At 50.8% G+C, this 22,843-nt stretch overlaps 1 protein-coding gene across 1 annotated transcript in view; it reads right to left on the bottom strand.

The window, feature by feature from the left end:
- LOC146829798 (nicotinamide N-methyltransferase-like) overlaps positions 1-22,843 on the bottom strand; it is a 161,333-nt gene that overhangs the window by 123,570 nt on the left and 14,920 nt on the right. Inside the window, exon 2 of the mRNA XM_085608504.1 lies at positions 22,074-22,281. Coding sequence (XP_085464630.1) covers positions 22,074-22,281 — 208 coding nt within the window. The remainder of the gene's footprint in view (positions 1-22,073; positions 22,282-22,843) is intronic.

The raw sequence follows: 22,843 nt of genomic DNA, 5'->3' as shown, positions 1-22,843 counted from the left end.
TTGCAGGATCTTTGTGCACCTGACTGACATTTGTGGGCATTGGATCTGTGGGTACTCCACCCTTTTCTTTGCAGGGGCACTGCTGTGAGTGTTAGGCAGCCACCCCTCCTGTGTCTGGGCACTGCTGGGAGGCCTCTGCAAACACACCTCCTGTGTCTGGGCACTGCTTGGAGGACTCTGCACTCACCCCTCCTGCGTCTGGGCACTGCTGGGAGGACTCTGCACACACCCCTCCTGTGTCTGGGCACTGCTGGGACTGATAGGCACCCACCCCTCCTATGTCTGGGCACTGCTGGGAGGACTCTGCACCCACCCCTCCTGTCTCTGGGCACTGCTGGGAGGACTCTGCACACACCACTACTATTTCAGGATATGTACGCTTAGAACATACATGGGTGTGGGTTCGCTCCATGCATACGAGGTGGGGGTAGGGTCCGTACATACACGGTTGGGGTAGGGGTATGCTCCATACGTACGCGGGTGAGGGTACGGGTCGTACATACATGGTTGGGGTTGGGGGTATGGTCCGTACATACACTGTTGGGGTGGGGGTACGCTCCATACATACGCAGGTGAGGGTACGGGTCGTACTTACACTGTTGGGTTGGGGGGTACGCTCCATACGTACGCGGGTGAGGGTAGGGGTCGTACTTACACTGTTGGGGTGGGGGGTATGCTCCATACGTATGCGGGTGAGGGTACGGGTCGTACTTACACTGTTGGGGTGGGGGTACGCTCCATACGTACGCGGATGAGGGTATGGGTCGTACTTACACTGTTGGGGTGGGGGGTACGCTCCATACATACGCGGGTGAGGGTAGGGGTCGTACCTACACTGTTGGGGTGGGGGGTACGCTCCATACGTACGCGGGTGAGGGTACGGGTCGTACTTACACTGTTGGGGTGAGGGGTACGCTCCATACGTACGCGGGTGAGGGTACGGGTCGTACTTACACTGTTGGGGTGGGGAGTACGCTCCATACGTATGCGGGTGTGGGTAGGGGTCGTACTTACACTGTTGGGGTGGGGGGTACGCTCCATACGTACGCGGGTGAGGGTACGGGTCGTACTTACACTGTTGGGGTGGGGGGTACGCTCCATACGTACGCGGGTGGGGGTAGGGGTCGTACTTACACGGTTGGGGGTATGCTCCATACGTACGCGGGTGTGGGTAGGGGTCGTACTTACACTGTTGGGGTGGGGGGTATGCTCCATATGTACGCGGGTGAGGGTACGGGTCGTACTTACACTGTTGGGGTGGGGGGTACGCGCCATACGTACACGGGTGGGGGTATGGGTCGTACTTACTTGGTTGGGGGTACGCTCCATACGTACGCGGGTGTGGGTAGGGGTCGTACTTACACTGTTGGGGTGGGGGGTACGCTCCATATGTACGCGGGTGAGGGTACGGGTCGTACTTACACTCTTGGGGTGGGGGGTACGCTCCATGCATGCGGGGGTGGGGGTACGGTCCGTATATATCAGTCCCCACGCTATGTGATGCTTGTGTGGGCCGTACCCAGGCCTTTGCCACGTGGGTACAGCCGTGCCGCCATTGTTGGGATGACGTAGGTGTGGGCGTGGTATGACTCGTACCCACGCTCTTAAGGCGTGGGTACGGGACGTACCTGTATTGTTGTGTTGCCGGTCCGCGTCGTCAAGCACTTCCGTTGTGGCGGACGCTGGCTTTGCTGGACACACCCCCATCCCCTCGTAGTGACCAGGGCCTGGGGGTCATGTATGTCCAGGGCATGTGTGCTGTGTGACTTTGGTGGGGGTTTGGTGGCCTGCCCCTGGTCCTGCCCCCCCCCTTTCCCCCCTCCCTTTGTTGTTCTGACCTTCTGCGGCGTCTGCGTCGTAACCTGTAGAGGAGGTCGACTGCTATGAGGGCCGGGATGACACGTAGGTTCAGGTCCATGTCTGTCCGTCGCGTGCAGGTACACCTTGTTCGCGTCGTCCTGATTTTCCGGCAGTTTTTGGCTGCCGGAAAATATTCACCGTGCGGGATGACGTCGGTGCGAATCGTGATTCCTGGTTCGTGAATGGCAGGCTGGCAGCGTCCCGACGTCACGTCGGCGCTTACCCGGATCACATTTGTATGTTTATTTTCGTCGGTCGGGGTTTTGTACGATTCGTACGGAAATGGTATTTCCGTGCGAATCGTAATTCCATGTTTGTATATTTTTTCGACCGGGTACGCGTCGGACGGAGAATATGCGGTTTTTACCGGATCGTGATCGGCACCGTAGTCTCATCCTAGATGGCAAGCTAAAAATAATGGTTTAAGTCAATGCAGTGTGCACCTCCTATTTCCACATCTTACACATGCTGTGAAAGATCTTCAAATGGTGGCATCAGAACACCAGAAGGATGTCATGCAAGCACTCATCCCCAGCAGGCTGGACTATGGCAACACTTGCTATGCTGAAATCTCCAAACAACTCCTACACAGAATTCAGAACACCACTGCAAGACTCATACTTGACCTTCTATGCTGCACACACATTACACTACATCTCAAGACGTTTCACTAGTTCCTCGTTCACAAACAAAAACTCACATATACAAAGCGCAAGCACAGGACCAGAACATACACTTTCACCAACCAAGCAGACATATACGTTATGCTTGCCTCTCCCTAGCACACATTTACCACATCCACAGAAGATAAAAAGTGCTTGTTAGACCCGGCCCTTGTAACATAGTCAGACCTGACCCCTGCACCTCACACCAGCCCCGAGCCCATGGCCTAGCCGATCCTTCCCACCAGAAGACACACACCCGACCCGGACTTCCCCCGTCCGTGGCCTTCCTCCTTCGGCCACCCCGGGCCCGCGTGCCCACTTCATGCACCAAGATGGCCGCCCGGCCCCAGCGCGACCCTAGCCTATAGGCGCCACTCCGGCTGGAGGACATCGCGCTCCCCTTGGGATGAGAAAGGGAGGAGCAGTTTCCATCACACCTCTGCGCTTCCCTGGGAAGGTGGGTTTCGATCGACCCGCCGGCCTCCCCGAGGGCTGGCTCCACGCCTGCTGGGTGTCTGGGGCTCCTCCCGACCCGGCCCTGAAAGGATCAAAGGACAATGGCAGGAAACCCCCAACAAGCGACCCCCAGGTGACAAGACCCCTGCCTGCACAGACTCCGGACATGTATTTTTTAACATTTGTAAATATCTTAATCGCTGTGTTTTAATCAGTATACTACCGCGCTTAGTGAGGACAAGATTTGTCAAGCACCGAGGCGCGCTCCTCTCACCTTTCCTCCCGCCGTGGCCGATCAGGGGCTGACGACGCGGGGTAAAGGCGCCATCTTGGAGGGAGAAAGGGTTGGCAGTCCAGTGGCAGGACGCCTCCCACCCTCCCGGATATTTAAGCAGTAAGTGTCCATCGCTCTGCGTACTAGTTACTCTCCCCTGAGGCGGAAGCCGGGGGTTCTACTCTATCCCTTGTGATATTACTGGGCTATTTTTTAACATTTGTAAATATCTTAATCGCAGTGTTTTAATCAGTATACTACCGCGCTTAGTGAGGACAAGATTTGTCAAGCACCGAGGCGCGCTCCTCTCACCTTTCCTCCCGCCGTGGCCGATCAGGGGCTGACGACGCGGGGTAAAGGCGCCATCTTGGAGGGAGAAAGGGTTGGCGGTCCAGTGGCAGGACGCCTCCCACCCTCCTCGGCACAGTATAAGAATATGGGGTCTTTCCGTCCGCGCAGCGGGCGGGCGCAGCGGGCGCGCCAAAGGCGCGCCAAAGGCAAGCCCGTCTGCGCCCGTCCGCGCCAGACACGGGCCTAGGGCCACCACCCCTGGCCCTACTGATTCAGCCCGCCCTCCACCGTACACTCGTTCCTCACTAACCGACCTACGTCCACGAGCCATGGAAGGATGTATTAGACACAGTCCGGAATCCATATTTTCCAAGACGATCCTGAATTGTGAGCACTGTCAGGCGGCCATCCCCCTTTTAAATAAATTGGTGGAAAACGGCTATCAAAATCAGGTAACACAAAATTTTATAACTGCCCTTATCAATGTCCGCTCGCTGGCTAAACACAGGCAAGAAATTGCTGATTTGCTTCTGGACAGGAACATCGATATAATGTTCCTGACAGAGACCTGGATGGATAAAACATCGGACCCAGATCTTGTTATAGCCGTCCCAAAGGGATTTAAAGTATATAGGCTGGACAGAATTAACAAAAGAGGAGGTGGGATAGCAATCATTGCACGAGACACCCTTAAAATTCACATCAAGGCAATACCTACTACTACATGTGAGGCGCTTCACTTTAATATCTATTTATCGCCCTCTTATAACTTCAGAGGCATACTATTATATAGACGACCAGAAACCCGGTTGGGATTTCTCACAGAAATTGCCACTATCTTAGAAACATCTGCAATTGAGAAATCCATAACATTGCTAGGAGATTTTAATTTCCATCTGGACTGTAATGGGGATAAAGACACTATATCCCTACAGTCGGCAATGGAGGTCTTTGGCCTGTCACAATTGGTGACAGGACCTACCCACAATGCTGGGCATACATTAGATGGAATATATACCAACTTAGATAATCTCCTAATCACTGACGTCCTCCCAATGACTTGGACTGACCATCACCTGGTACTAAGTACTATAGAAATTAGCGATACCTCCACTGTTAAAATACCCACTCCCAGACAGGAAACCTTTAAGGTATGGAAAGACATTAATATTCCGAACCTTAAGGTAGCATTAGATAATTCTAAGCCCATCCTGTCTACTGATCCAGAAATAGCCACAAACCAATATCAAGTTTGGCTGGACCAGGCTACTAATAAATTAGTACCAGTCAAACGAATGTCCAGTAACAGAAGCACCCCTTCAGCACCCTGGTACACAAAAGAACTTAGAGAACACAAACAACTATGTAGAAACAAAGAAAGACACTGGACGAAAAGTTATGACGATGAAAGCAAGCATATGTATAGAAAGCTCCAAACTCAGTATGAACTCCTGATCATAGAGGCCAAAAAAAAGTACTACAGCGAGCAAATTGAAAATGATAAAAACTCTAATAAAAAGCTCTACAACATAACTAAACAGCTTGTAGGAGGTGTTCCTGATTTAAACCCCCCTTGTTTACAAAGTGTCTGTGACTCACTAGCATCCTTCTTTTTCACTAAAGTGAATGATATCTTCTCAGTATTCAACTCTACTGATACTCAAAACACAGATAACATGCTAACACCACATATTGAAAACACCCTTCCAGTTGATCCTGTCCGTCAGAGACGATGGGGAAACAGTAGCGGAGAGTTTTAGAACAGGTATGCAGGCCATCGGACAGTGGATGTCAGCAAACTGTTTGAAGCTGAACTCCGATAAAACCGAGGTGGTAACTTTTGGCCATCTCAATCCTAACTGGTCCTCGATATGGTGGCCGGTATCTTTTGGAGCCTTGCCTAAACCGACCACGAAGGTGAGAAATTTAGGCGTCATTTTTGACGATAAATTGAATTTTATGACTCATGCCAAACCAGACGGCCTCTACAGCGTTTTATAAATTACGCCTGGTAAAAAAGATCCTTCCATTTCTTCCCAAGAGTGTAGGCAAGACTTTAGTAAGTGCCCTAGTCCTGTCTGCATTGGACTACTGCAATGGCCTGTTCATCAATGCTCAAACCAGGGTCATTAAGAAAATGCAGACAGTCCAGAATGCGGCGGCCAGACTCCTCTTGGGTATCCCTAAGTTTGAACCCATAACTGACACATTGAGAAGCCTCCATTGGCTCCCTATCAGGAATAGAATCAAATTTAAAACATTATGTATAGTTTACAAATCGCTACACTCGCAAGGTCCTCAATTCCTGAAAGATCAGCTTATTCCGTATTGTCCTCCTCGACCACTTCGTTCAGCCAAACTGAACGATATAGTGATACCTCGGACCAGACTAGTCAACTGGGGAGACAGACGTTTCCTGGTGGCTGCCCCGAAACTTTGGAACACACTGCCACAATCCATTAGATCTAGCCCAAATCTCCTGTTATTTAGAAAAATGCTGAAAACATGTTTGTTTAACCTCTAAGAGCTTGAAGCCAAGTAAAGGAGAGTTTACATAGTACAGCGCCGAGACGCCTGCGGGCATTTGTTCGCGCTTTATGAAATGTTAAAAATAAATAAATAAATAAAGAGGAGTCACCCTATAACAAGGGGTGCTCTGGGACTGTCCGGCAGATTCGTCTTGGAAACACCTGAGCCCTGCTGAGTGACTCGCGGCTCCCTGAAGATCGTAAGACCTCCGAACTTGTACTTGAGCCCTGCTGAGTGACTCGCGGCTCCCTGAAGATCGTAAGACCTCCGACTTTGTGCTTGAGCCCTGCTGAGTGACTCGCGGCTCCCCGAAGATCGTAAGACCTCCGAACTTATACTCGAGCCTGCTGAGTGACCCGCAGCTCCCACAGACTCTCTTGGTCCCGCCGGACCCCACGATGACAAGCGTATCCCCCAGCTCGAGGATTGTGAGCTGTGCGCAGGGTACGCTCCTGCATTTGATTCTTATCCCCAAAGACTGTCCCGCTACCTCCTAACCCCCCTCCAAGACTTTGTGAGCCCGCGCTCTACTTGTATATATTTTGCCTTGCTGATCATAAAGATCCTATCACTCCGATCTGATAAAGATTTGCTCTTAAGAACTCCTCGTGTAGTGCCTCTCTGTCGTGTGGTGCCGAGTGTACGATCTTAGATACGAGGTTCCTCCCCTGAGGAGTCTCCCGCCAGTGCCCGGCTACGATACCTCGAGGGTGGGTCTCAGGGCAATCAGGGCCCCTTCCGGGCCCCTCTGAGGTCGCCTTCTAACATTGGTGGCAAGCGACGGGATTCGGGCCCATAATCTAGAGATTGTACCGTGAACGGCTGACGCACTACCGACAAAGATGGCAGAAGGAAACGCCGTGGTTCTCATAGAAGACGACGCCAGTACCGTGTTCCAGGTGGAACAGCTGGAAGAGTACACTCACAAAGAACTAAAGCAATTCTGTAAGGAACTCAGAATCGCTACCACTGGTCTCAACACCAAAGAAGATATGCAAAAGGCACTGAAAGCTTGGGTGGATTCTGGAGCCTCCCGCCCAGAAGGAGCGGGGGACCCCCACGACGAAGCTGGACCCTCCCAAGGAGAACGCAGCAGCAACCAGGTGCGAGGCTTCGTACCAGACGGGGCCTATCCCCGGAGGAACTCACAGACAGAGAAAAAAGTCGCCATCACGAGCTCGAATTAGCCAAACTCAAAATTGAGGGCGAGTTGAAATTAGCCGAGAAAAAGCTAGCAGTAGAACAGTTGCGAGTACAAGGAGAACTAGAAGAGAAGAAACTCCAACGAGAACATGAGGGAAGGAGACTTCAACTGGAACATGAACGCAGCTTGAAGGAAATAGAACTGAAAGCAAGAAGCAAAGAAGCGCGGCCCCCGGGGAACCGGGAGGCGGCCGCCCCGACGGAGCAGAAGGTCCACATCCCCAAGGAAGTGGTCAAAGAATATTACAAAAATGATGACATTCAGCAGTGGTTCCGGGCCTACGAGGTCGCCATGACCTCCCATCGGGTCCCGCAGAAGGATTGGGGGGCTGGGTTATGGGGACGATTCCTGAGCGAAGGAAGAGACACCCTGCTCGACCTACCCACCTCCATGCAGACCTCCTATGAACACATGAAAGCGGCCCTCCTCACAAGGTACGGCCTCACCCCGGAGATGTACCGCCAGCGGTTCCGGGACTGCAAGAAGATCCCGGGTACCACCTGGGTGGAATATGTGAATTTCTTCAGCCGCGCCTTCGATGGGTGGATCAAGGGCAGCAAGGTAACCACCCTGGAGGAACTAACCAACCTTATGTTGTGGGAACACCTGGCTGCCAACTGCTTTGTGGAACTACGCCAGCATCTGCTCGACAGCAAGCTCACGGACCCAAAAAAGCTGGCTGTCGAGGCGGATCGCTGGACCAACACCCGGGTCTCCCGGGGCCCTGTAGGAGAGTACCCCCGAGCCAGTCAGGGACCACCCCGCCAGAGAGGGGGGGAAACCAGGGAGGGCAGAGAGAGCCCCAGGCTAGTCCCCTGAAGTCCCAACCTCCACCTTTCCCGGCACCCCCACCAGCTGTATCCGGCCCCCCCCCTGAGACGGGGGCACGGGGTAACCATCACTTGTTTCCGTTGCCAGAAGCCCAGGCATTACGCCAACGACCCTGAATGCCCCATGGCCCCACGCACCACCCAGGCAGCACCCCCCGCTAGACAGATAGCCAATGTAGCCCTGGGGGAGGAGGTTGAGGAGGCCGAGGAGTGGGAACCCGCCGCTATGGCCCTAGTGTCCTTAGGAGATAGAGAGATGGTCCCTGGGAGCCTCCTGCCCTCTAACACAAAGAAATATGGGCAGCTCGTAACGATCAATGGCCACCAAGTAGAAGCCCTCCGTGACACCAGGGCCAGCATCACCGGTGTCCTCAGCCATTTAGTCCACAAAGACCAGGTCCTCCCCAACGTATTTTGCCCTGTCATTTCAGCCGACAACACAGAAAGCCTATGTAAGGTAGCCCTGGTGCCCTTCGAGTGGGGAGGGGTGGTCGGTAAACTGAAGGTCGCAGTGAGAACCTTCCAGCCCGTCGACTGTCTCCTGGGGAACGACCTGGAAAGTTCCCCCTGGGGACAAGTTGAGCGCAAGACCCACCTAGGGATGATGGGCCTCCCTGAGTGGGTGTGCGCCACCACTCGATCCATGGCGGCTCGACTGACCCCCCTGAGGGACGTCGACGACGCCCCGACCCCTGAAGATGGGATGGTCCCGGCCGAGGGCCCCCACATCCCCCTACCAGAAGAGTCGATCGCCAGTGACGAACCCCCGCCTTCCGACTCCACCGCAGACACCGAGTTAGGCGATCTGCCCGAATTAGCCCAGTGGCGCCACGAGGGGGGCCCCTCCTGAGAGGAGTTCTGCCAAGAGCAGGCTACCTGTCCCTGCCTGGTCGGGCCCCGGCAACAGGCAGAGGCCCAGGCCGCAGGCGACCAGACGGGGACGCACCGGGTGTATTGGGAGAATGACCTTTTGTACAGCGAACAGAAGTCGGTGGAGCTAGGGTCCGGCCGGGTGCTGGTGGTACCCCTACGCTTCCGAAACCTCCTCCTGGGCTTGGCCCACGACGTTCCCCTCACAGGCCACTTGGGTCAGGACAAAACATACAGTCGCCCTGTGACTCACTTCTACTGGCCCAGAATCAAAGCGGATGTGGAAGCCCACTGCAAGTCCTGTCCCATGTGCCAGGCCAGTGGGAAGAGTGGAGGGAAGCGCAAGGCTCCCCTCCAACTGTTCCCTGTCGTCAGTACCCCTTTTGAGCGGGTCGGGATCGACATTGTAGGACCTCTGGACCCCCCAACTTCCCAGGGGCACCGGTTCATCCTCGTCCTGGTGGACCATGCCACCCGTTACCCTGAGGCCATCTCCCTGCGCACCGTCACGGCCCCCGTGGTGGGCCGGGCACTGATGGGGATCTTCTCCCGCATGGGTTTTCCCCGCGAGGTCGTGAGCGATCGCGGTACCAACTTTGTCTCCTGATACATGAGGTCCTTATGGCAACAGTGCGGTATGTGTCCTACAAATTTACCACCCCGTACCACCCCCAAGGAAACGGCCTGGTAGAGCGGTTTAACCGGACTCTGAAGGGGATGATCGCGGGCCTGGAAGAGCCCCTCCGGCGTAAGTGGGACCTCCTGCTCCCCTGCCTCCTATTCGCATACCGAGAAGTTCCCCAGAAATCCTTGGGTTTCAGCCCCTTTGAGTTACTCTACGGGCACCCCGTCAGGGGGCCCCTCAGCCTGGTCAAGGAAGAGTGGGAGGCGGCGCCCTGAGGCCCCCCCGAGATGTGTTCTGTTACGTCCTGACCCTCCGAAATCAGACTAGGAGGTTCCGGGAGATGGCAGAGGCCAACCTGGAGGCGAGTCAGGAGGAGATGAAGCGCTGGTACGACCAGAACGCCGCGCTAGTCGAGTTTCAGCCGGGCCAGCTGGTGTGGGTCATGGCCCCCGTGAAACCCTGCGCTCTCCAGGATAAATGGACCGGGCCATTCAAAGTAGTTGAGCGGAAGAGCCCGGTCACGTACTTGGTAGACGTCCAGTCACCCCGGGACCCCCTCCGGGTCCTCCACGTGAACCGCCTCAAGCCCCACTTTGTGCGGACGGAGCTGAGCCTCCTACTGGCCACTGACGACGGGTCCGAAGAAGAGTCAGATCCTCTCCCTGATCTTCTGTGCACCAAGGAGAAGGACGGCTCCATAGAGGGAGTGAACCTCTCCCCGTCTCTCACTCCCCAGCAGCGTGGGGATTGCCGCCAGCTCCTAGGGCAGTTTCCGGACCTTTTCTCCCTGGTCCCCAAGGTCACCGACTGGTGTGTCCATGATGTGGATACCGGGGACAGCCCGCCAGTGAGACACCGAGCCTACCGAGTCCCTGATCGGGTCCGGTCCTGTATCCAAGCCGAAGTCTCGAAAATGTTGACCCTAGGCGTGATCGAACCCTCAGACAGCCCCTGGGCCAGCCCCGTGGTCCTGGTCCCAAAAGCAGCTGCCCCCGGGGTCGCCCCGGAACTCCGCTTCTGCGTGGACTACCGGGGACTCAATGAGGTCACCCGAGCTGATGCCCACCCCATTCCCCGAGCCGACGAGCTCATTGACCGGCTCGGGGCTGCTCGGTTCCTCAGCACCTTCGATCTCACCTGCGGCTACTGGCAAATTGCGCTCACAGAGGGAGCCAAGGAGCGGGCTGCCTTCTCCACCCCGGATGGGCACTATCGCTTTCGCGTGATGCCCTTCGGGATGAAAAATGCCCCGGCCACCTTCCAGCGACTGGTAAATAGAGTCCTGGCCGGGCTGGAAAAATTCAGCGCTGCATATCTCGACGATATCGCAGTTTTTAGTTCCGAATGGAGTGAGCACCTCCAGCACCTCCGGAGGGTGCTAACCGCCCTACACCAGGCAGGCCTCACCGTGAAAGCCAGCAAATGCCAGATTGGGCAAGGTTCGGTAACCTACCTGGGGCACCAGGTCGGAAGCGGGCAGGTCACCCCTCTACAGCCCAAAATCGATGCCATCCTAGCCTGGAAACCCCCCACTACCCAAACAGAGGTCCGAGCCTTTCTGGGCCTCACGGGCTACTACCGGAGATTCATCCGGAATTACGGCAGCCTGGTCGGTCCCCTCACAGGACTCACGTCCAAGAAGCAGCCCAAGAAGGTACAGTGGTCCCCTGCCTGCCAAGAGGCGTTCAATGCCCTGAAAACGGCCATGTGTACGGCCCCCGTCCTCCAGGCCCCCGACTACTCCAAAGAGTTTGTGGTACAAACTGATGCCTCCGAGCATGGCATCGGGGCAGTCCTCTCCCAGGTAAATGACCAGGGTCTAGACCAGCCCGTGGCCTTCCTCAGCCGAAGGCTGTTGCCCCGGGAACAGAGATGGAGTACCATCGAGCGCGAGGCATTCGCCGTAGTCTGGGCCCTCAAGAAACTACGTCCTTACCTGTTCGGCACCCATTTCAGGGTCCAAACCGACCATCGCCCCTTGCGATGGCTCATGCAGATGCGAGGAGAAAACCCCAAGCTTCTGCGGTGGTCAATCTCCCTCCAGGGAATGGATTTCACCGTGGAACATCGCCCTGGTACGGACCATGCCAACGCCGATGGCCTCTCCCGATTCTTCCGCCTCAGCGAAGAGAACCCCCAAGAAGATGGGTAGTTCTCTCTGGCTTTCAGCTGGGGGGGACGCGTGTTAGACACGGCCCTCGTAACATAGTCAGACCTGACCCCTGCACCTCACACCAGCCCCGAGCCCATGGCCTAGCCGATCCTTCCCACCAGAACACACACACCCGACCCGGACTTCCCCCGTCCGTGGCCTTCCTCCTTCGGCCACCCCGGGCCCGCGTGCCCACTTCATGCACCAAGATGGCCGCCCGGCCCCAGCGCGACCCTAGCCTATAGGCGCCACTCCGGCTGGAGGACATCGCGCTCCCCTTGGGATGAGAAAGGGAGGAGCAGTTTCCATCACACCTCTGCGCTTCACTGGGAAGGTGGGTTTCGATCGACCCGCCGGCCTCCCCGAGGGCTGGCTCCACGCCTGCTGGGTGTCTGGGGCTCCTCCCGACCTGGCCCTGAAAGGATCAAAGGACAATGGCAGGAAACCCACAACAAGCGACCCCCAGGTGACAAGACCCCTGCCTGCACAGACTCCGGACATCAAAGAGGAGTCGCCCTATAACAAGGGGTGCTCTGGGCCTGTCCGGCAGATTCGCCTTGGAAACACCTGAGCCCTGCTGAGTGACTCGCGGCTCCCTGAAGATCGTAAGACCTCCAAACTTGTGCTTGAGCCGTGCTGAGTGACTCGCGGCTCCCTGAAGATCGTAAGACCTCCGACTTTGTGCTTGAGCCCTGCTGAGTGACTCGCGGCTCCCTGAAGATCGTAAGACCTCCGAACTTGTGCTTGAGCCCTGCTGAGTGACTCGCGGCACCCCGAAGATCGTAAGACCTCCGAACTTATACTCGAGCCTGCTGAGTGACCCGCAGCTCCCACAGACTCTCTTGGTCCCGCCGGACCCCACGACGACAAGCGTATCCCCCAGCTCGAGGATTGTGAGCTGTGCGCCGGGTACGCTCCTGCATTTAATTCTTATCCCCAAAGACTGTCCCGCTACCTCCTAACCCCCCTCCAAGACTTTGTGAGCCTGCGCTCTACTTGCATATATTTTGCCTTGCTAATCATAAAGATCCTATCACTCCGATCTGATAAAGATTTGCTCTTAAGAACTCCTCGTGTAGTGTCTCTCTGTCGTGTGGTGCCGAGGGTACGATCCTAGATACGAGTTTCCTCCCCTGAGGAGTCTCCCGCCAGTGCCCGGCTACGATACCTCGAGGGTGGGTCTCAGGGCAGTCAGGGCCCCTTCCGGGCCCCTCTGAGGTCGCCTTCTAACAGTGCTCATTCTCCTACATTGCATCCAAGAAATTAAACAACCTCCTTCAAAACGTCAGATCCTCCTTCTTACTTCTTGAGTTCAAAAGAAGTTGAATATCTGCCTCTTTGTATACGCACCTTGGGGACTTGGCACCTACACAACTGCCCTACCGCTTAGATACCCTTTCAGATGATTAGTGTGCTATACAAATCAATATAACATATCATAGCACTGATAAATATGGCCAGCATTTAAACATCAGTCTCTAGTGTCCATCCTCTATGTGCACAGTTCTATGTATATATATGCACAGGACATCAAGGGCCAGATTTATCAAGGTTGTGCATCATCCCCTGTGCCGCGCATGTGAGATTTATCAAGTCATGCAAGGCTACCTGCATGTGCCTGCAAATCGCTGCCTTGAGTTACTCTGCACCAGGGAGGCGTGCCATGAATGGATCGTGGGTGCTCCCATTCATTCCCCCCTGGATTTTGGCACAAGAAAAATAGTATTCCTCCTAGTTTTTTACTTTACACATAGAAATAGGAACAATGTCTCTGAGGATTGTTTTTGTGAAGGAAGGTGCAGAAACCATCCTGCCTACAGTGCAGGCACCTTTGCGCCAACACTGAAGGGTGCCTGATGTGGCGCTAGGAAAATTGACCCTCAGTAAAGAACCTAACTAAGCCGTCTTCAGGAAAGCAATCAAAACTTTGGCCAGATTTAGATTCCAATGGACAGCCCATTTTCCTACCAGGGAGATGGAGTAAATATGTCTATCACCCTGGTGGAGGTACCACTCTACAGATTCATAAATACCCACCAAGCTGGTGGCCATTTATAACGCATTGGCAGAAACCACAGTCACAACAGTTTCTGTCAAAGTCTTTTAATCTTTGGTGCAGGGCTCTGGCAACATGATCAAATAGTTTTCTCTCTATTTAAAAAAAAAGATTATGGTGGGATTACTTTTTAAATAAAAAAAGAACTCACCTCCTTCATGGGAGTCATTTCCCATGGCGTTTGAGAGAATAATTTATTTTGTATGCCTGGCAGTGACAGGCTGTGAAAAGGAATGAGGGAGGTCGGAAGGGACCAAGGGTAGCAGTATATTATTAGAAACAGCGGTCCCTATTTTGGAGGATTTTAGTCTAAAACGACAAAACTGAAATCAGCGTTGGGTGTAATGTTGTCCCAATGGACCTATTACAGTTATTTATTCATTCGATAAACAAGAACAAACATACAATAAAGTGAGAAGCAAGTGAAAGGGTTCTGGAAATAAAAGTTTCCTGACCTCAGGCATATAGTGGTAAGGTGGCTTTTCAGTGATAAAGATTACAGTAGTCACGATAGAAAACACATCTTGTACTCCACAATAATATATATTTCTTTTTTTAAACGGAGTTAAGATGTTGTTGTTGACGATGTTTCAATCCCCAACAGCGGTTATGGGATCATCATCAGGACTGGTCAATCTAAATGCCTAATAGGTAGCAGTTTGTGTAAAGTAATGGTGTTACTCTTTTGTGGATGGGTAAATATCCGTATCTAAACCCATATCTAACCCTTCCTTAACTCCTCTATACTTCTTCCTTAACCCCTCCCCTTCAGCAGTTAGTATTCCCCATTGCAGCCATTCCTCCCTGTGCCTCCCTGTGCCTCTTATATGTGCAAGTAAAATGTATACTTATCTATAGCAGGGGTGAAGATCTCTGCACAAAGAAATATATGGGAGGCACAGGTGGAACCACTACACATAGGTGTGTGAACAGCAGTTTGTATTATGATAGTAGTACTATTGTAGTAGAACTAAACATCTTACTAATGCATTTTGTGGATAGGCCCCTGAATATTTATTTTGATTTGGTATCTTAAAATTCTGCCCTTGATTCGATATGGCTGCTACTGTACAATGATAGGTGAAACATATACTTAGCCCAAAGTAGGAGTGGTACACCACCTTTTGGGTGTGAAGGGAGTTGTTTCCAATAAGTATCACAGTCTTTTGGAATTTGTCTTTTAGACAGTCTTTTATTGTGAAGGTCAATATGTAGAAAATAACAGCCAACGCGTTTCGTTCACAGCAATGAACTTCTTCAGGGCAAAATTATTTGAGGCATCAGAGTTGTGGTGAACATGAACAAGAACAGCTGCAAGGGCATCCTTGACAAGGGCTAGTGTGCTGCAGAATCTGTATGGATAAGTGTAGAGTGCCCGTCCGCTCTGATGCAAAGTATGATCTGGCGAGTAGCGGGGACGTGGTTTAAATAAAGAGCAAAAACCGTGGGGAAAAGCCATATACTTACCGGTTCCATTTTTTAATGTTCTCTTGGAAAGTCAGTCAGTCAAGAACAACTTTATTCGGTTCATCTGAACCACAAAAGCTTAAAATAGGATTTGGACAATGGATTTAACTAGTGCAACCAATAAATTAAAAGAATAATTCATAAAATACCACAAACATTTTTTTTTACATACAATAATTACATTAAAACAACATGGTAGTATATGGATCATACAAATTCATAAAAGTTCTTGATCTATAATAGTCAATTTTAGGCAGCGTATTATAAGAACCATTAATTATGCAGAATTTTCTGATAGCCAAAGAAACTTTGTTTAATTGGCTACCATAATACAAATGTCAGGTGCAGCCAGTGAGTGCAAAAAAATTAAACCATCAACATATGTGCAAAAGTGCACGGGCGATTTTTCCCTAATAATGGAAATAAAATTGTTCTCCTCTGCATTTCATACGAAGTGCAAAATAAGATGAAGTGCATAGTGATTTGGCCCGTTAAGTTGTCACCCGGACAAGGTACAAACTTATCAGCCCACCCACTTTGGCATTGAGATGCCTTTAAAAAGTGCACAGTGCATAAACAAAATCGAATTAAATAAAATCTGGTTTGTAAATTGGTAGTAAAAGTTAAATAGTATTGCAGCCGGGGAAGGGGCAACTGTAGTCGGCCCATGTACAAGATGGTGCGAATTTGCCCTAGAAAAATAATGGCTTTAGCATTTAATAGAATGCTCCCTGGGTTATCATTAAATGCCCCAGTCCTATCTCATGATAAGTATCCTTCACAAAGAGAAGCCATGGTATTTTTTGGGCATGAGCCACATTTTTGCAATCTGCACTTACTTCAAAAGAGAACGTTAACGCTTCTGAGTGCCATATTTGTGCCCATAGAAACAAGGGAGCACTATATATGTGATCCTCTACAAACTCTAGACCCGGTTCCTGATGACATTGGCGGTTGGAAGCACTATTCAGAGTCATCAATAGGCTGAGTTGAGTATGCGGTTTAAGTTTTAAATAACTATGTTTCCGGCATTTTCTTTTCGCATATCCTCAAGGAACAGTTCAGTTGTAGGTCCCTAGGTGCCAGAACTGCCTACCTCCTGGTTCGGACCACTCGCTGATTAAGTTTACCTTTCAGTAGTTGTTTCCATTCTTGTAAAGTTCTTTACAGGAACATAGATGCAGCAGATCTTCTGGTGCAGAACCGCATAAGCGGCACATAGGGCCCGCCTTCTCCTTTAACCAAGGTGGGAGATGCTGTATGCAGGGTAGCAGACCAAGTCTACACTTCATAAAGCACATTTTTATATACTTGGCATATATCAAATTTAAGTACTTTTGAGCGACTGACTCCTGGTAGGTATTCAGAGTCATCCATCCGTGAGCCCTTTTTGAGAGTGAGGCTTTATCCTGCATCCATGAAAGATATTTGACTGTTTTCCAAACCATTTGCTTGATTACGCTGGTATTTGTCGGTGTTTCCCAGAGTTGGTTTAATCCCAATTTTAGTAAGCCATTTTTAAGATAACTCGCTGCAAGGTGGTGCAAAGTGAGCAAGGGACTCACGTCTGAGCATACCCTGCCAACTTATGGCGAACAAATCGGTACAAAAGGGGGTGGTGATGGACGGAGTCCCTTGCTCACTTTGCCACTGGATTCAAGCAAGCCTGGCTGAAGACGGCTGAAATGCCAGAAACCGGTCATAGGAAGCTTGTTTTCGGTCCAGGGAACACATGGGTGGCAGTTCAGGCTGGACTGTTCCCATGAGGCACAGGGTCAGACTGATTTGCATATGGCCTTGTCTGAACTGGGGTGGCAGAGTGGGCTAAATAACGGCGATGGATTAAACCCAGATCAGTTGACTGGGGGTGAGTGCTTGCAATGTTCAACACTCCGTCCATCATTTCCTTTGGTTTTTGCTTTGTTCGCCATAAGTTGGCAGGCTATGCTCAGACGTGAGTCCCTTGCTCACTTTGCCACTGGATTCAAGCAAGCCTGGCTGAAGACGGCTGAAATGCCAGAAACCGGTCCTAGGAAGCTTGTTTCCGGTCCAGGGAAGACATGGCTTGGCAGTTCGGGCTGGACTGTTCCTATGAGGCACAGGGTCAGACTGATTTGCATATGGCCATGTCTGAACTGGGGTGGCAGAGTGGGCTAAATAACGGCGATGGATTAAACCCAGATCAGTTGACTGGGGGTGAGTGCTTGCAATGTTCAACACTCCGTCCATCATTTCCTTTGGTTTTTGCTTTGTTCGCCATAAGTTGGCAGGGTATGCTCAGACGTGAGTCCCTTGCTCACTTTGCCACTGGATTCAAGCAAGCCTGGCTGAAGACGGCTGAAATGCCAGAAACCGGTCCTAGGAAGCTTGTTTCCGGTCCAGGGAAGACATGGCTTGGCAGTTCGGGCTGGACTGTTCCCATGAGGCACAGGGTCAGACTGATTTGCAAATGGCCATGTCTGAACTGGGGTGGCAGAGTGGGCTAAATAACGGCGATGGATTAAACCCAGATCAGTTGACTGGGGGTGAGTGCTTGCAATGTTCAACACTCCGTCCATCATTTCCTTTGGTTTTTGCTTTATGCATCCAAGCAGGTTTGTTTTTACTTGAATCCCCTCCCCTGCATTATGAGCCGTGTGTCCCATTTGCACCTCTGTTTTTATATCTGCCGGGATGTTATCCTGCCGTTATCCTGTGAGTAGGTTTAGAAGAGAGGCTCACATTCCTCCTTATCGAGGTATGGGAAATTGTCCAGGACTTCACTATCTTCCATTTCACTGAGTTCGGATATCGCGGGTTATATTGTGTTGGTGGTGTTGCAAGCAATATTTTGTGCTCTGAGCCCAGATTTAGGATTTTGGGTTCACCCACTGTTGTTTTTGTTTCTTCTATTCTATCTGCAGGCATGTATGTTCTTTTCCTTGGCTGCGGGTTTACTTTGGGGCTGTTTAGCTCAGAAATTGTTAATGCCTCTGTTATAACACAATTTCCTCCTTTGACTTTGTTTCATAGTATAGTCCTAGGTGATGGAGCATTTGAGATGTCTATTACATCAAGATTGTAAACGCCTATTCCTTCTGCAGTGACTTTCCGTTTTTCCCTAGTCCCATTCTGTGAGTTCGACTCCTGGTTTATCTCCGTATCTTCATCATTGGGTTTTTTCCCCAAGATCTGAGGTATCCGGGAGGCGTAGATAGTTTGACTCTGTAGGATTGTTGTTAAACTGACAAGACTGGCTGGACTGATTAGACCAGAAATCACTGCCCTACTACTTTGATCTTTGTTTCCTTCTCTCTCTCTACTTTCCATTTGGTGTAGGGGCTGGAGGGGATTCAAAAAGGCCTATTGCTGGTGTAGGGCCTGAGAGAAGATTGTCCGCCGCATTTTTTTAGGAAGCAACATTTTTTATCTATTTTTGGCTGGAAAAGGCAATGTTTTAAGATTTTGTTTTCTGAAGTTATGTTGTTTATATTGCTTGTCCATTTAATAGCTGCAATGAATTCAATTATAGTGTCAATTATAGTGTCAGGTTTCTGTATAGCAGGTCTAATTTTTGCCTGCGGTTTGCCCACTGTACCAGCAGTTGTTTTCAGCTTCCTTTTGCGCTCAGTGATGTTATCTGTAGATGTAGTCCCTCCACGCACACGTCCTGACCTCAAGTATGGCAGTGCTGTGACTGGCTTTTAATTTTTGGGGGGTTTTCAGGCTTTGTGGCTTTGCAGTTCGCTCACACCTCTTTTTTATATTTGTAAATTTGTATACATTTTATAGTTCTTTAATTGATCCTCCAAATGGTGACAACAGTTCCCCGTGTCCAACGGCTAACAGCCAGTGCTCAAGACTGCAGTCAGCAAATAGCAGTCAACAGCAGGAGGCAGCAGGAGTCAGCAGACAGGCAGGCTTCAACAGCTAATGCATCACCGCCTGTCAAAATGATGCCACCCGCCCTCTGCCCTCTGTACGTCACTCTGCGTCTTTGCTCCCCTTTCCTCCAGGGGTGTTTTGCAGAAGCCAGAAAGTCCCTGCAGTGAACCCCCAACTTTGACCCCCTAGAAAATAACAGTCACTAGCTCGTCTTATCGCAGGCTTGACTTGCTTTTGTAGCTCTTGCAGCTTTTGTAGCAGCTCCCAGTTTGTGGTTCCTGGTTCTGAGCTGGGCTGGGGATTGTGGGTGAGTCCAGGTCCCAAGCGGGAACACACCAGATGCCCTGCAAGACGCACCCAGGGCTAGCTGGGCCGCTTCTGCTAGGAACTGGGCTCGCACTCGGCAACTGGTAGCTACTACCACCGCCGCTTGGGCACCCCTCCCCCCATGATCCCCTTTTCTCTTCCCCGCCTTGCCTTATCTCTTATTGTGGCCTCAGCAGGGTCTGGGGATGCCGACAGGTGTCAGGAGTATCAAGAGCCCAGATACCGGGTAGCAGCCTGGTGGGGGGAAGGCATTGCTGTGAGAGACTGGGGACACCAGCTAACCAAGCTGACCAAGCTAAAACCGTAGCAGCTGATGCCTGGGCAGTGGTAAGGACAGTCCAGGCAAAGGCAGCGCCGGCAGAGCAAGAGTCTCTGACAAAAACTGATGCCGCCCCCTGCTGGTGCTGCTCTATGTTAATTGAGCTTATGCTCAGCTCACATTGCTGGGTTGAGCTGATGCTGAGACTGATGCTGAGGCTTATTTAGTGCTTGGTTGGTGCTTTTTGCCTCGGTGGAAGGTGCCTCAAATTGGGCTGGGCACTCCCTAGGTGGCACAAGCTCTGTCCAAGCTCTAGCGTGCAGTGTTGTGTGAACGTAAGGGCAGCATGGACTCACCCTGTCTCATGGCCAATCTTGCTGCCAATCCATTGTACAAGCCGCAGAGATGCCGCAGCCTCTGCAACGGCCCCACAATTGTCTCTCAACGGCCTCACAAGCGGCAGTGGCACAGTCTCTTGCGGGCTCTTGCGGGCTCCGGTCCTCCACTCACGATGACCGGATAAGCTCACCTATGGCCCCCCTATGGGGGCATTTAATTCTGCTTTCCTGCCACTTCCCTGCCTCTCCTTGCAGCCGCAGCAACCCCAACAACCGGAAGTCAGGCACCGGTGTGTAGGCTTGTCGGTCTGAGATCCAGTCAACATTTGCGATTGACCCCGTTTTTTCTCCTCGGGTGCCATATTTTATGGCGACCGTAGTGTTAAGGTGAAACCTCTGGAGAAGGGATACTAGTGCATCCTCTACACCCATACCTCTCATCATGGCTCAGAATGTATCCCGGATAACTGTGTTGAAGGCACTGGACAAATCCATGAAGGACAAGTGGAGTGAACCCTTCCTGGCCTTCACGTATTTGTTAAATAATTTGGAGAGATTAAGGCATTGTTCAGTTGTGCCTCATCCCCTCCTAAAACCATATTGTGTTTTAGATATGACCCCTACAATGGATGCCCAAGTCTTCAAATGGGCAAGGACAACTCTGCCCAGCACCTCAACTGTGGGGTCAATGAGTGAAATTGACCTGTAGCATGCTGGGTCACTTCTATTACCCTTTTTAAAAACAGGGACCACTGGAGCCTCTTTCCAAGATGCAGGCATGGGACCAATACATTCTGACTTAGAAACATTCATCATCAGTGGTGCCCACATTTTAGGGGTGCTTGCAAAAAGCTCAAAGGGCACACCATCTGGGCCTGGCGCTTTAAAGCAAATCCCCTGTGCCATCGCCTCCTCCACCTTTGATACTGTGATAAATAGACTAACTTGAGTGACTACAGATAGATCTTGAGGCCAATCCATTGGAGATTGTTCTACCTTTTTACCTAATGGATTAAAGAGACCAGAAAAGTGAGATACCCAATCATGTGAAAAAGTCTATCTGCCTCACTTCTAAGGTAAAAAACAAATATTTCAACTCTCCAGATCTTCACATGCTTCTCATCTCCACTTTTCTTTCCTCAATCACAAGTTTATATTTGCCAAAATGTTGACATTTCATCTTTTATATTTGCTGATAAGCTGAGAGAATGGTGTACAAACTGATAGGTCACAAATAGTGGTCGGGGGTTGTACACCAAGTTCTCTTGAACTAGCTGCAATAAAACCTTTGTACTAATATAGTTACATTGCAGAATTGTTAGTTACATCGGGTATGTAAAAAGCTGCCCAATGTTTAGTAAATAGGTAGGGCACATTTTGTGACTCCCAGTGACTGGCTCCGAACACAAGGATGACCGTTTATGGGGAACAAAATACCACCATCCCTTTAGTTGAATTCCAAAATGGGATTTGTTTTTCAAAGCTCTGCTGCTGTTGTAAACAAAAACCCATTTGGGAATATCATTTACAGGAGCACGCACACCTATACAATTCCTAAATGGGTAACTTGTTAAACTTATATTACCACAATTGCAGTCACAAACCAGTGATACATCTCGTTGATAATCATAAGAAAAAGAGGAGATGCCCAATCACGACTTCTCCTATTTGTGATTCAGAATGAGTTGGTAAACATCTGTGCGATCTAATGCGTATTAACTGAATTGCAAACCACTTTGCACACCATTTGATGTGATGCATTTAAAAAAAAAGGGAGAGCTGGTTCATGCTTGCTCACTTACATGTTCAAAGATGGAAAACTGTTTTATGAGTGCCTCACACATTTCTAGTATCAACAATAGAAAAATGGCATGAACCTGCTGCTCACCTCTGGACATTTGAAGCTGATTTCAAATAAGTAATCCTGTAGCCCTTGGTGCTAGGACTGCTGGCAAGGTAAACATAGGTAGGCATTTGAAATACATCATCAGGTGCAGAATACATACCTTTTGCCCTGAAGCTCACAAAGTGCCTTTGCTACATGACTCCAGTCCAAAGCTCCGGGCTCATTTCTCCGCCACTTCTCAATCACTGCAACACATTGATCAGTTGCGCCACCAAGAATGATGTCTGAAAAGTAGTCACAGGCTGGAAAGGTCCATTGGAAGTAAGGAGCATAGGACAGCTCAATCAGGAGCTCCCCTTTGACAGCACCTGGTAAGAAAAATATACAGAAATGGATTATTGATTATGTTTTTGAAGTAATTAAACTAAATCAACCTCTGCACACCCCTGGGTAGCTCGGCACAGAGCAGTAAGGCTTAACTTCAGAGGCAACGTGTAACATACCTGGTGTGACAACTGGAGCTTAATTAAATGAACAAAACACTACCACAACGTCAAAAATCCCAAACATTGACCTTGGGTTATTAATTATTAAAGAATAAGCTGAAATGTATTGAAACATAAACTGCACAACAGGGCTATTTGGCCACGATTGAACGGGACAAATACAAAAGTTCAGGTCAACCATGATGGAGCCTTGGCCAGATACTGGGACCAGGCTTGGCCAGCTGCAAACTACCTTAGTTGTGTCATCGACGGAGGTGAGATGCGAGAAGCAAAAGTGCGATGTGTCATCGTCAATCTACAGGATGAAGGTGACACACTCTTTCTGTATCAGCACAGCACAATGTGGATGTTCTATGGGAAGAGGTGTGGCGTCACGGCCAGGGCGACTGACTCCAGAATCTGGGGATCATGGTTCGATCCCAAG

This window comes from Triturus cristatus, chromosome 5_2, assembly GCF_964204655.1.
Source record: "Triturus cristatus chromosome 5_2, aTriCri1.1, whole genome shotgun sequence".
In the NCBI taxonomy this organism is placed as follows: domain Eukaryota; kingdom Metazoa; phylum Chordata; class Amphibia; order Caudata; family Salamandridae; genus Triturus; species Triturus cristatus.
This window is presented reverse-complemented; position numbering and strand designations above follow the sequence as displayed.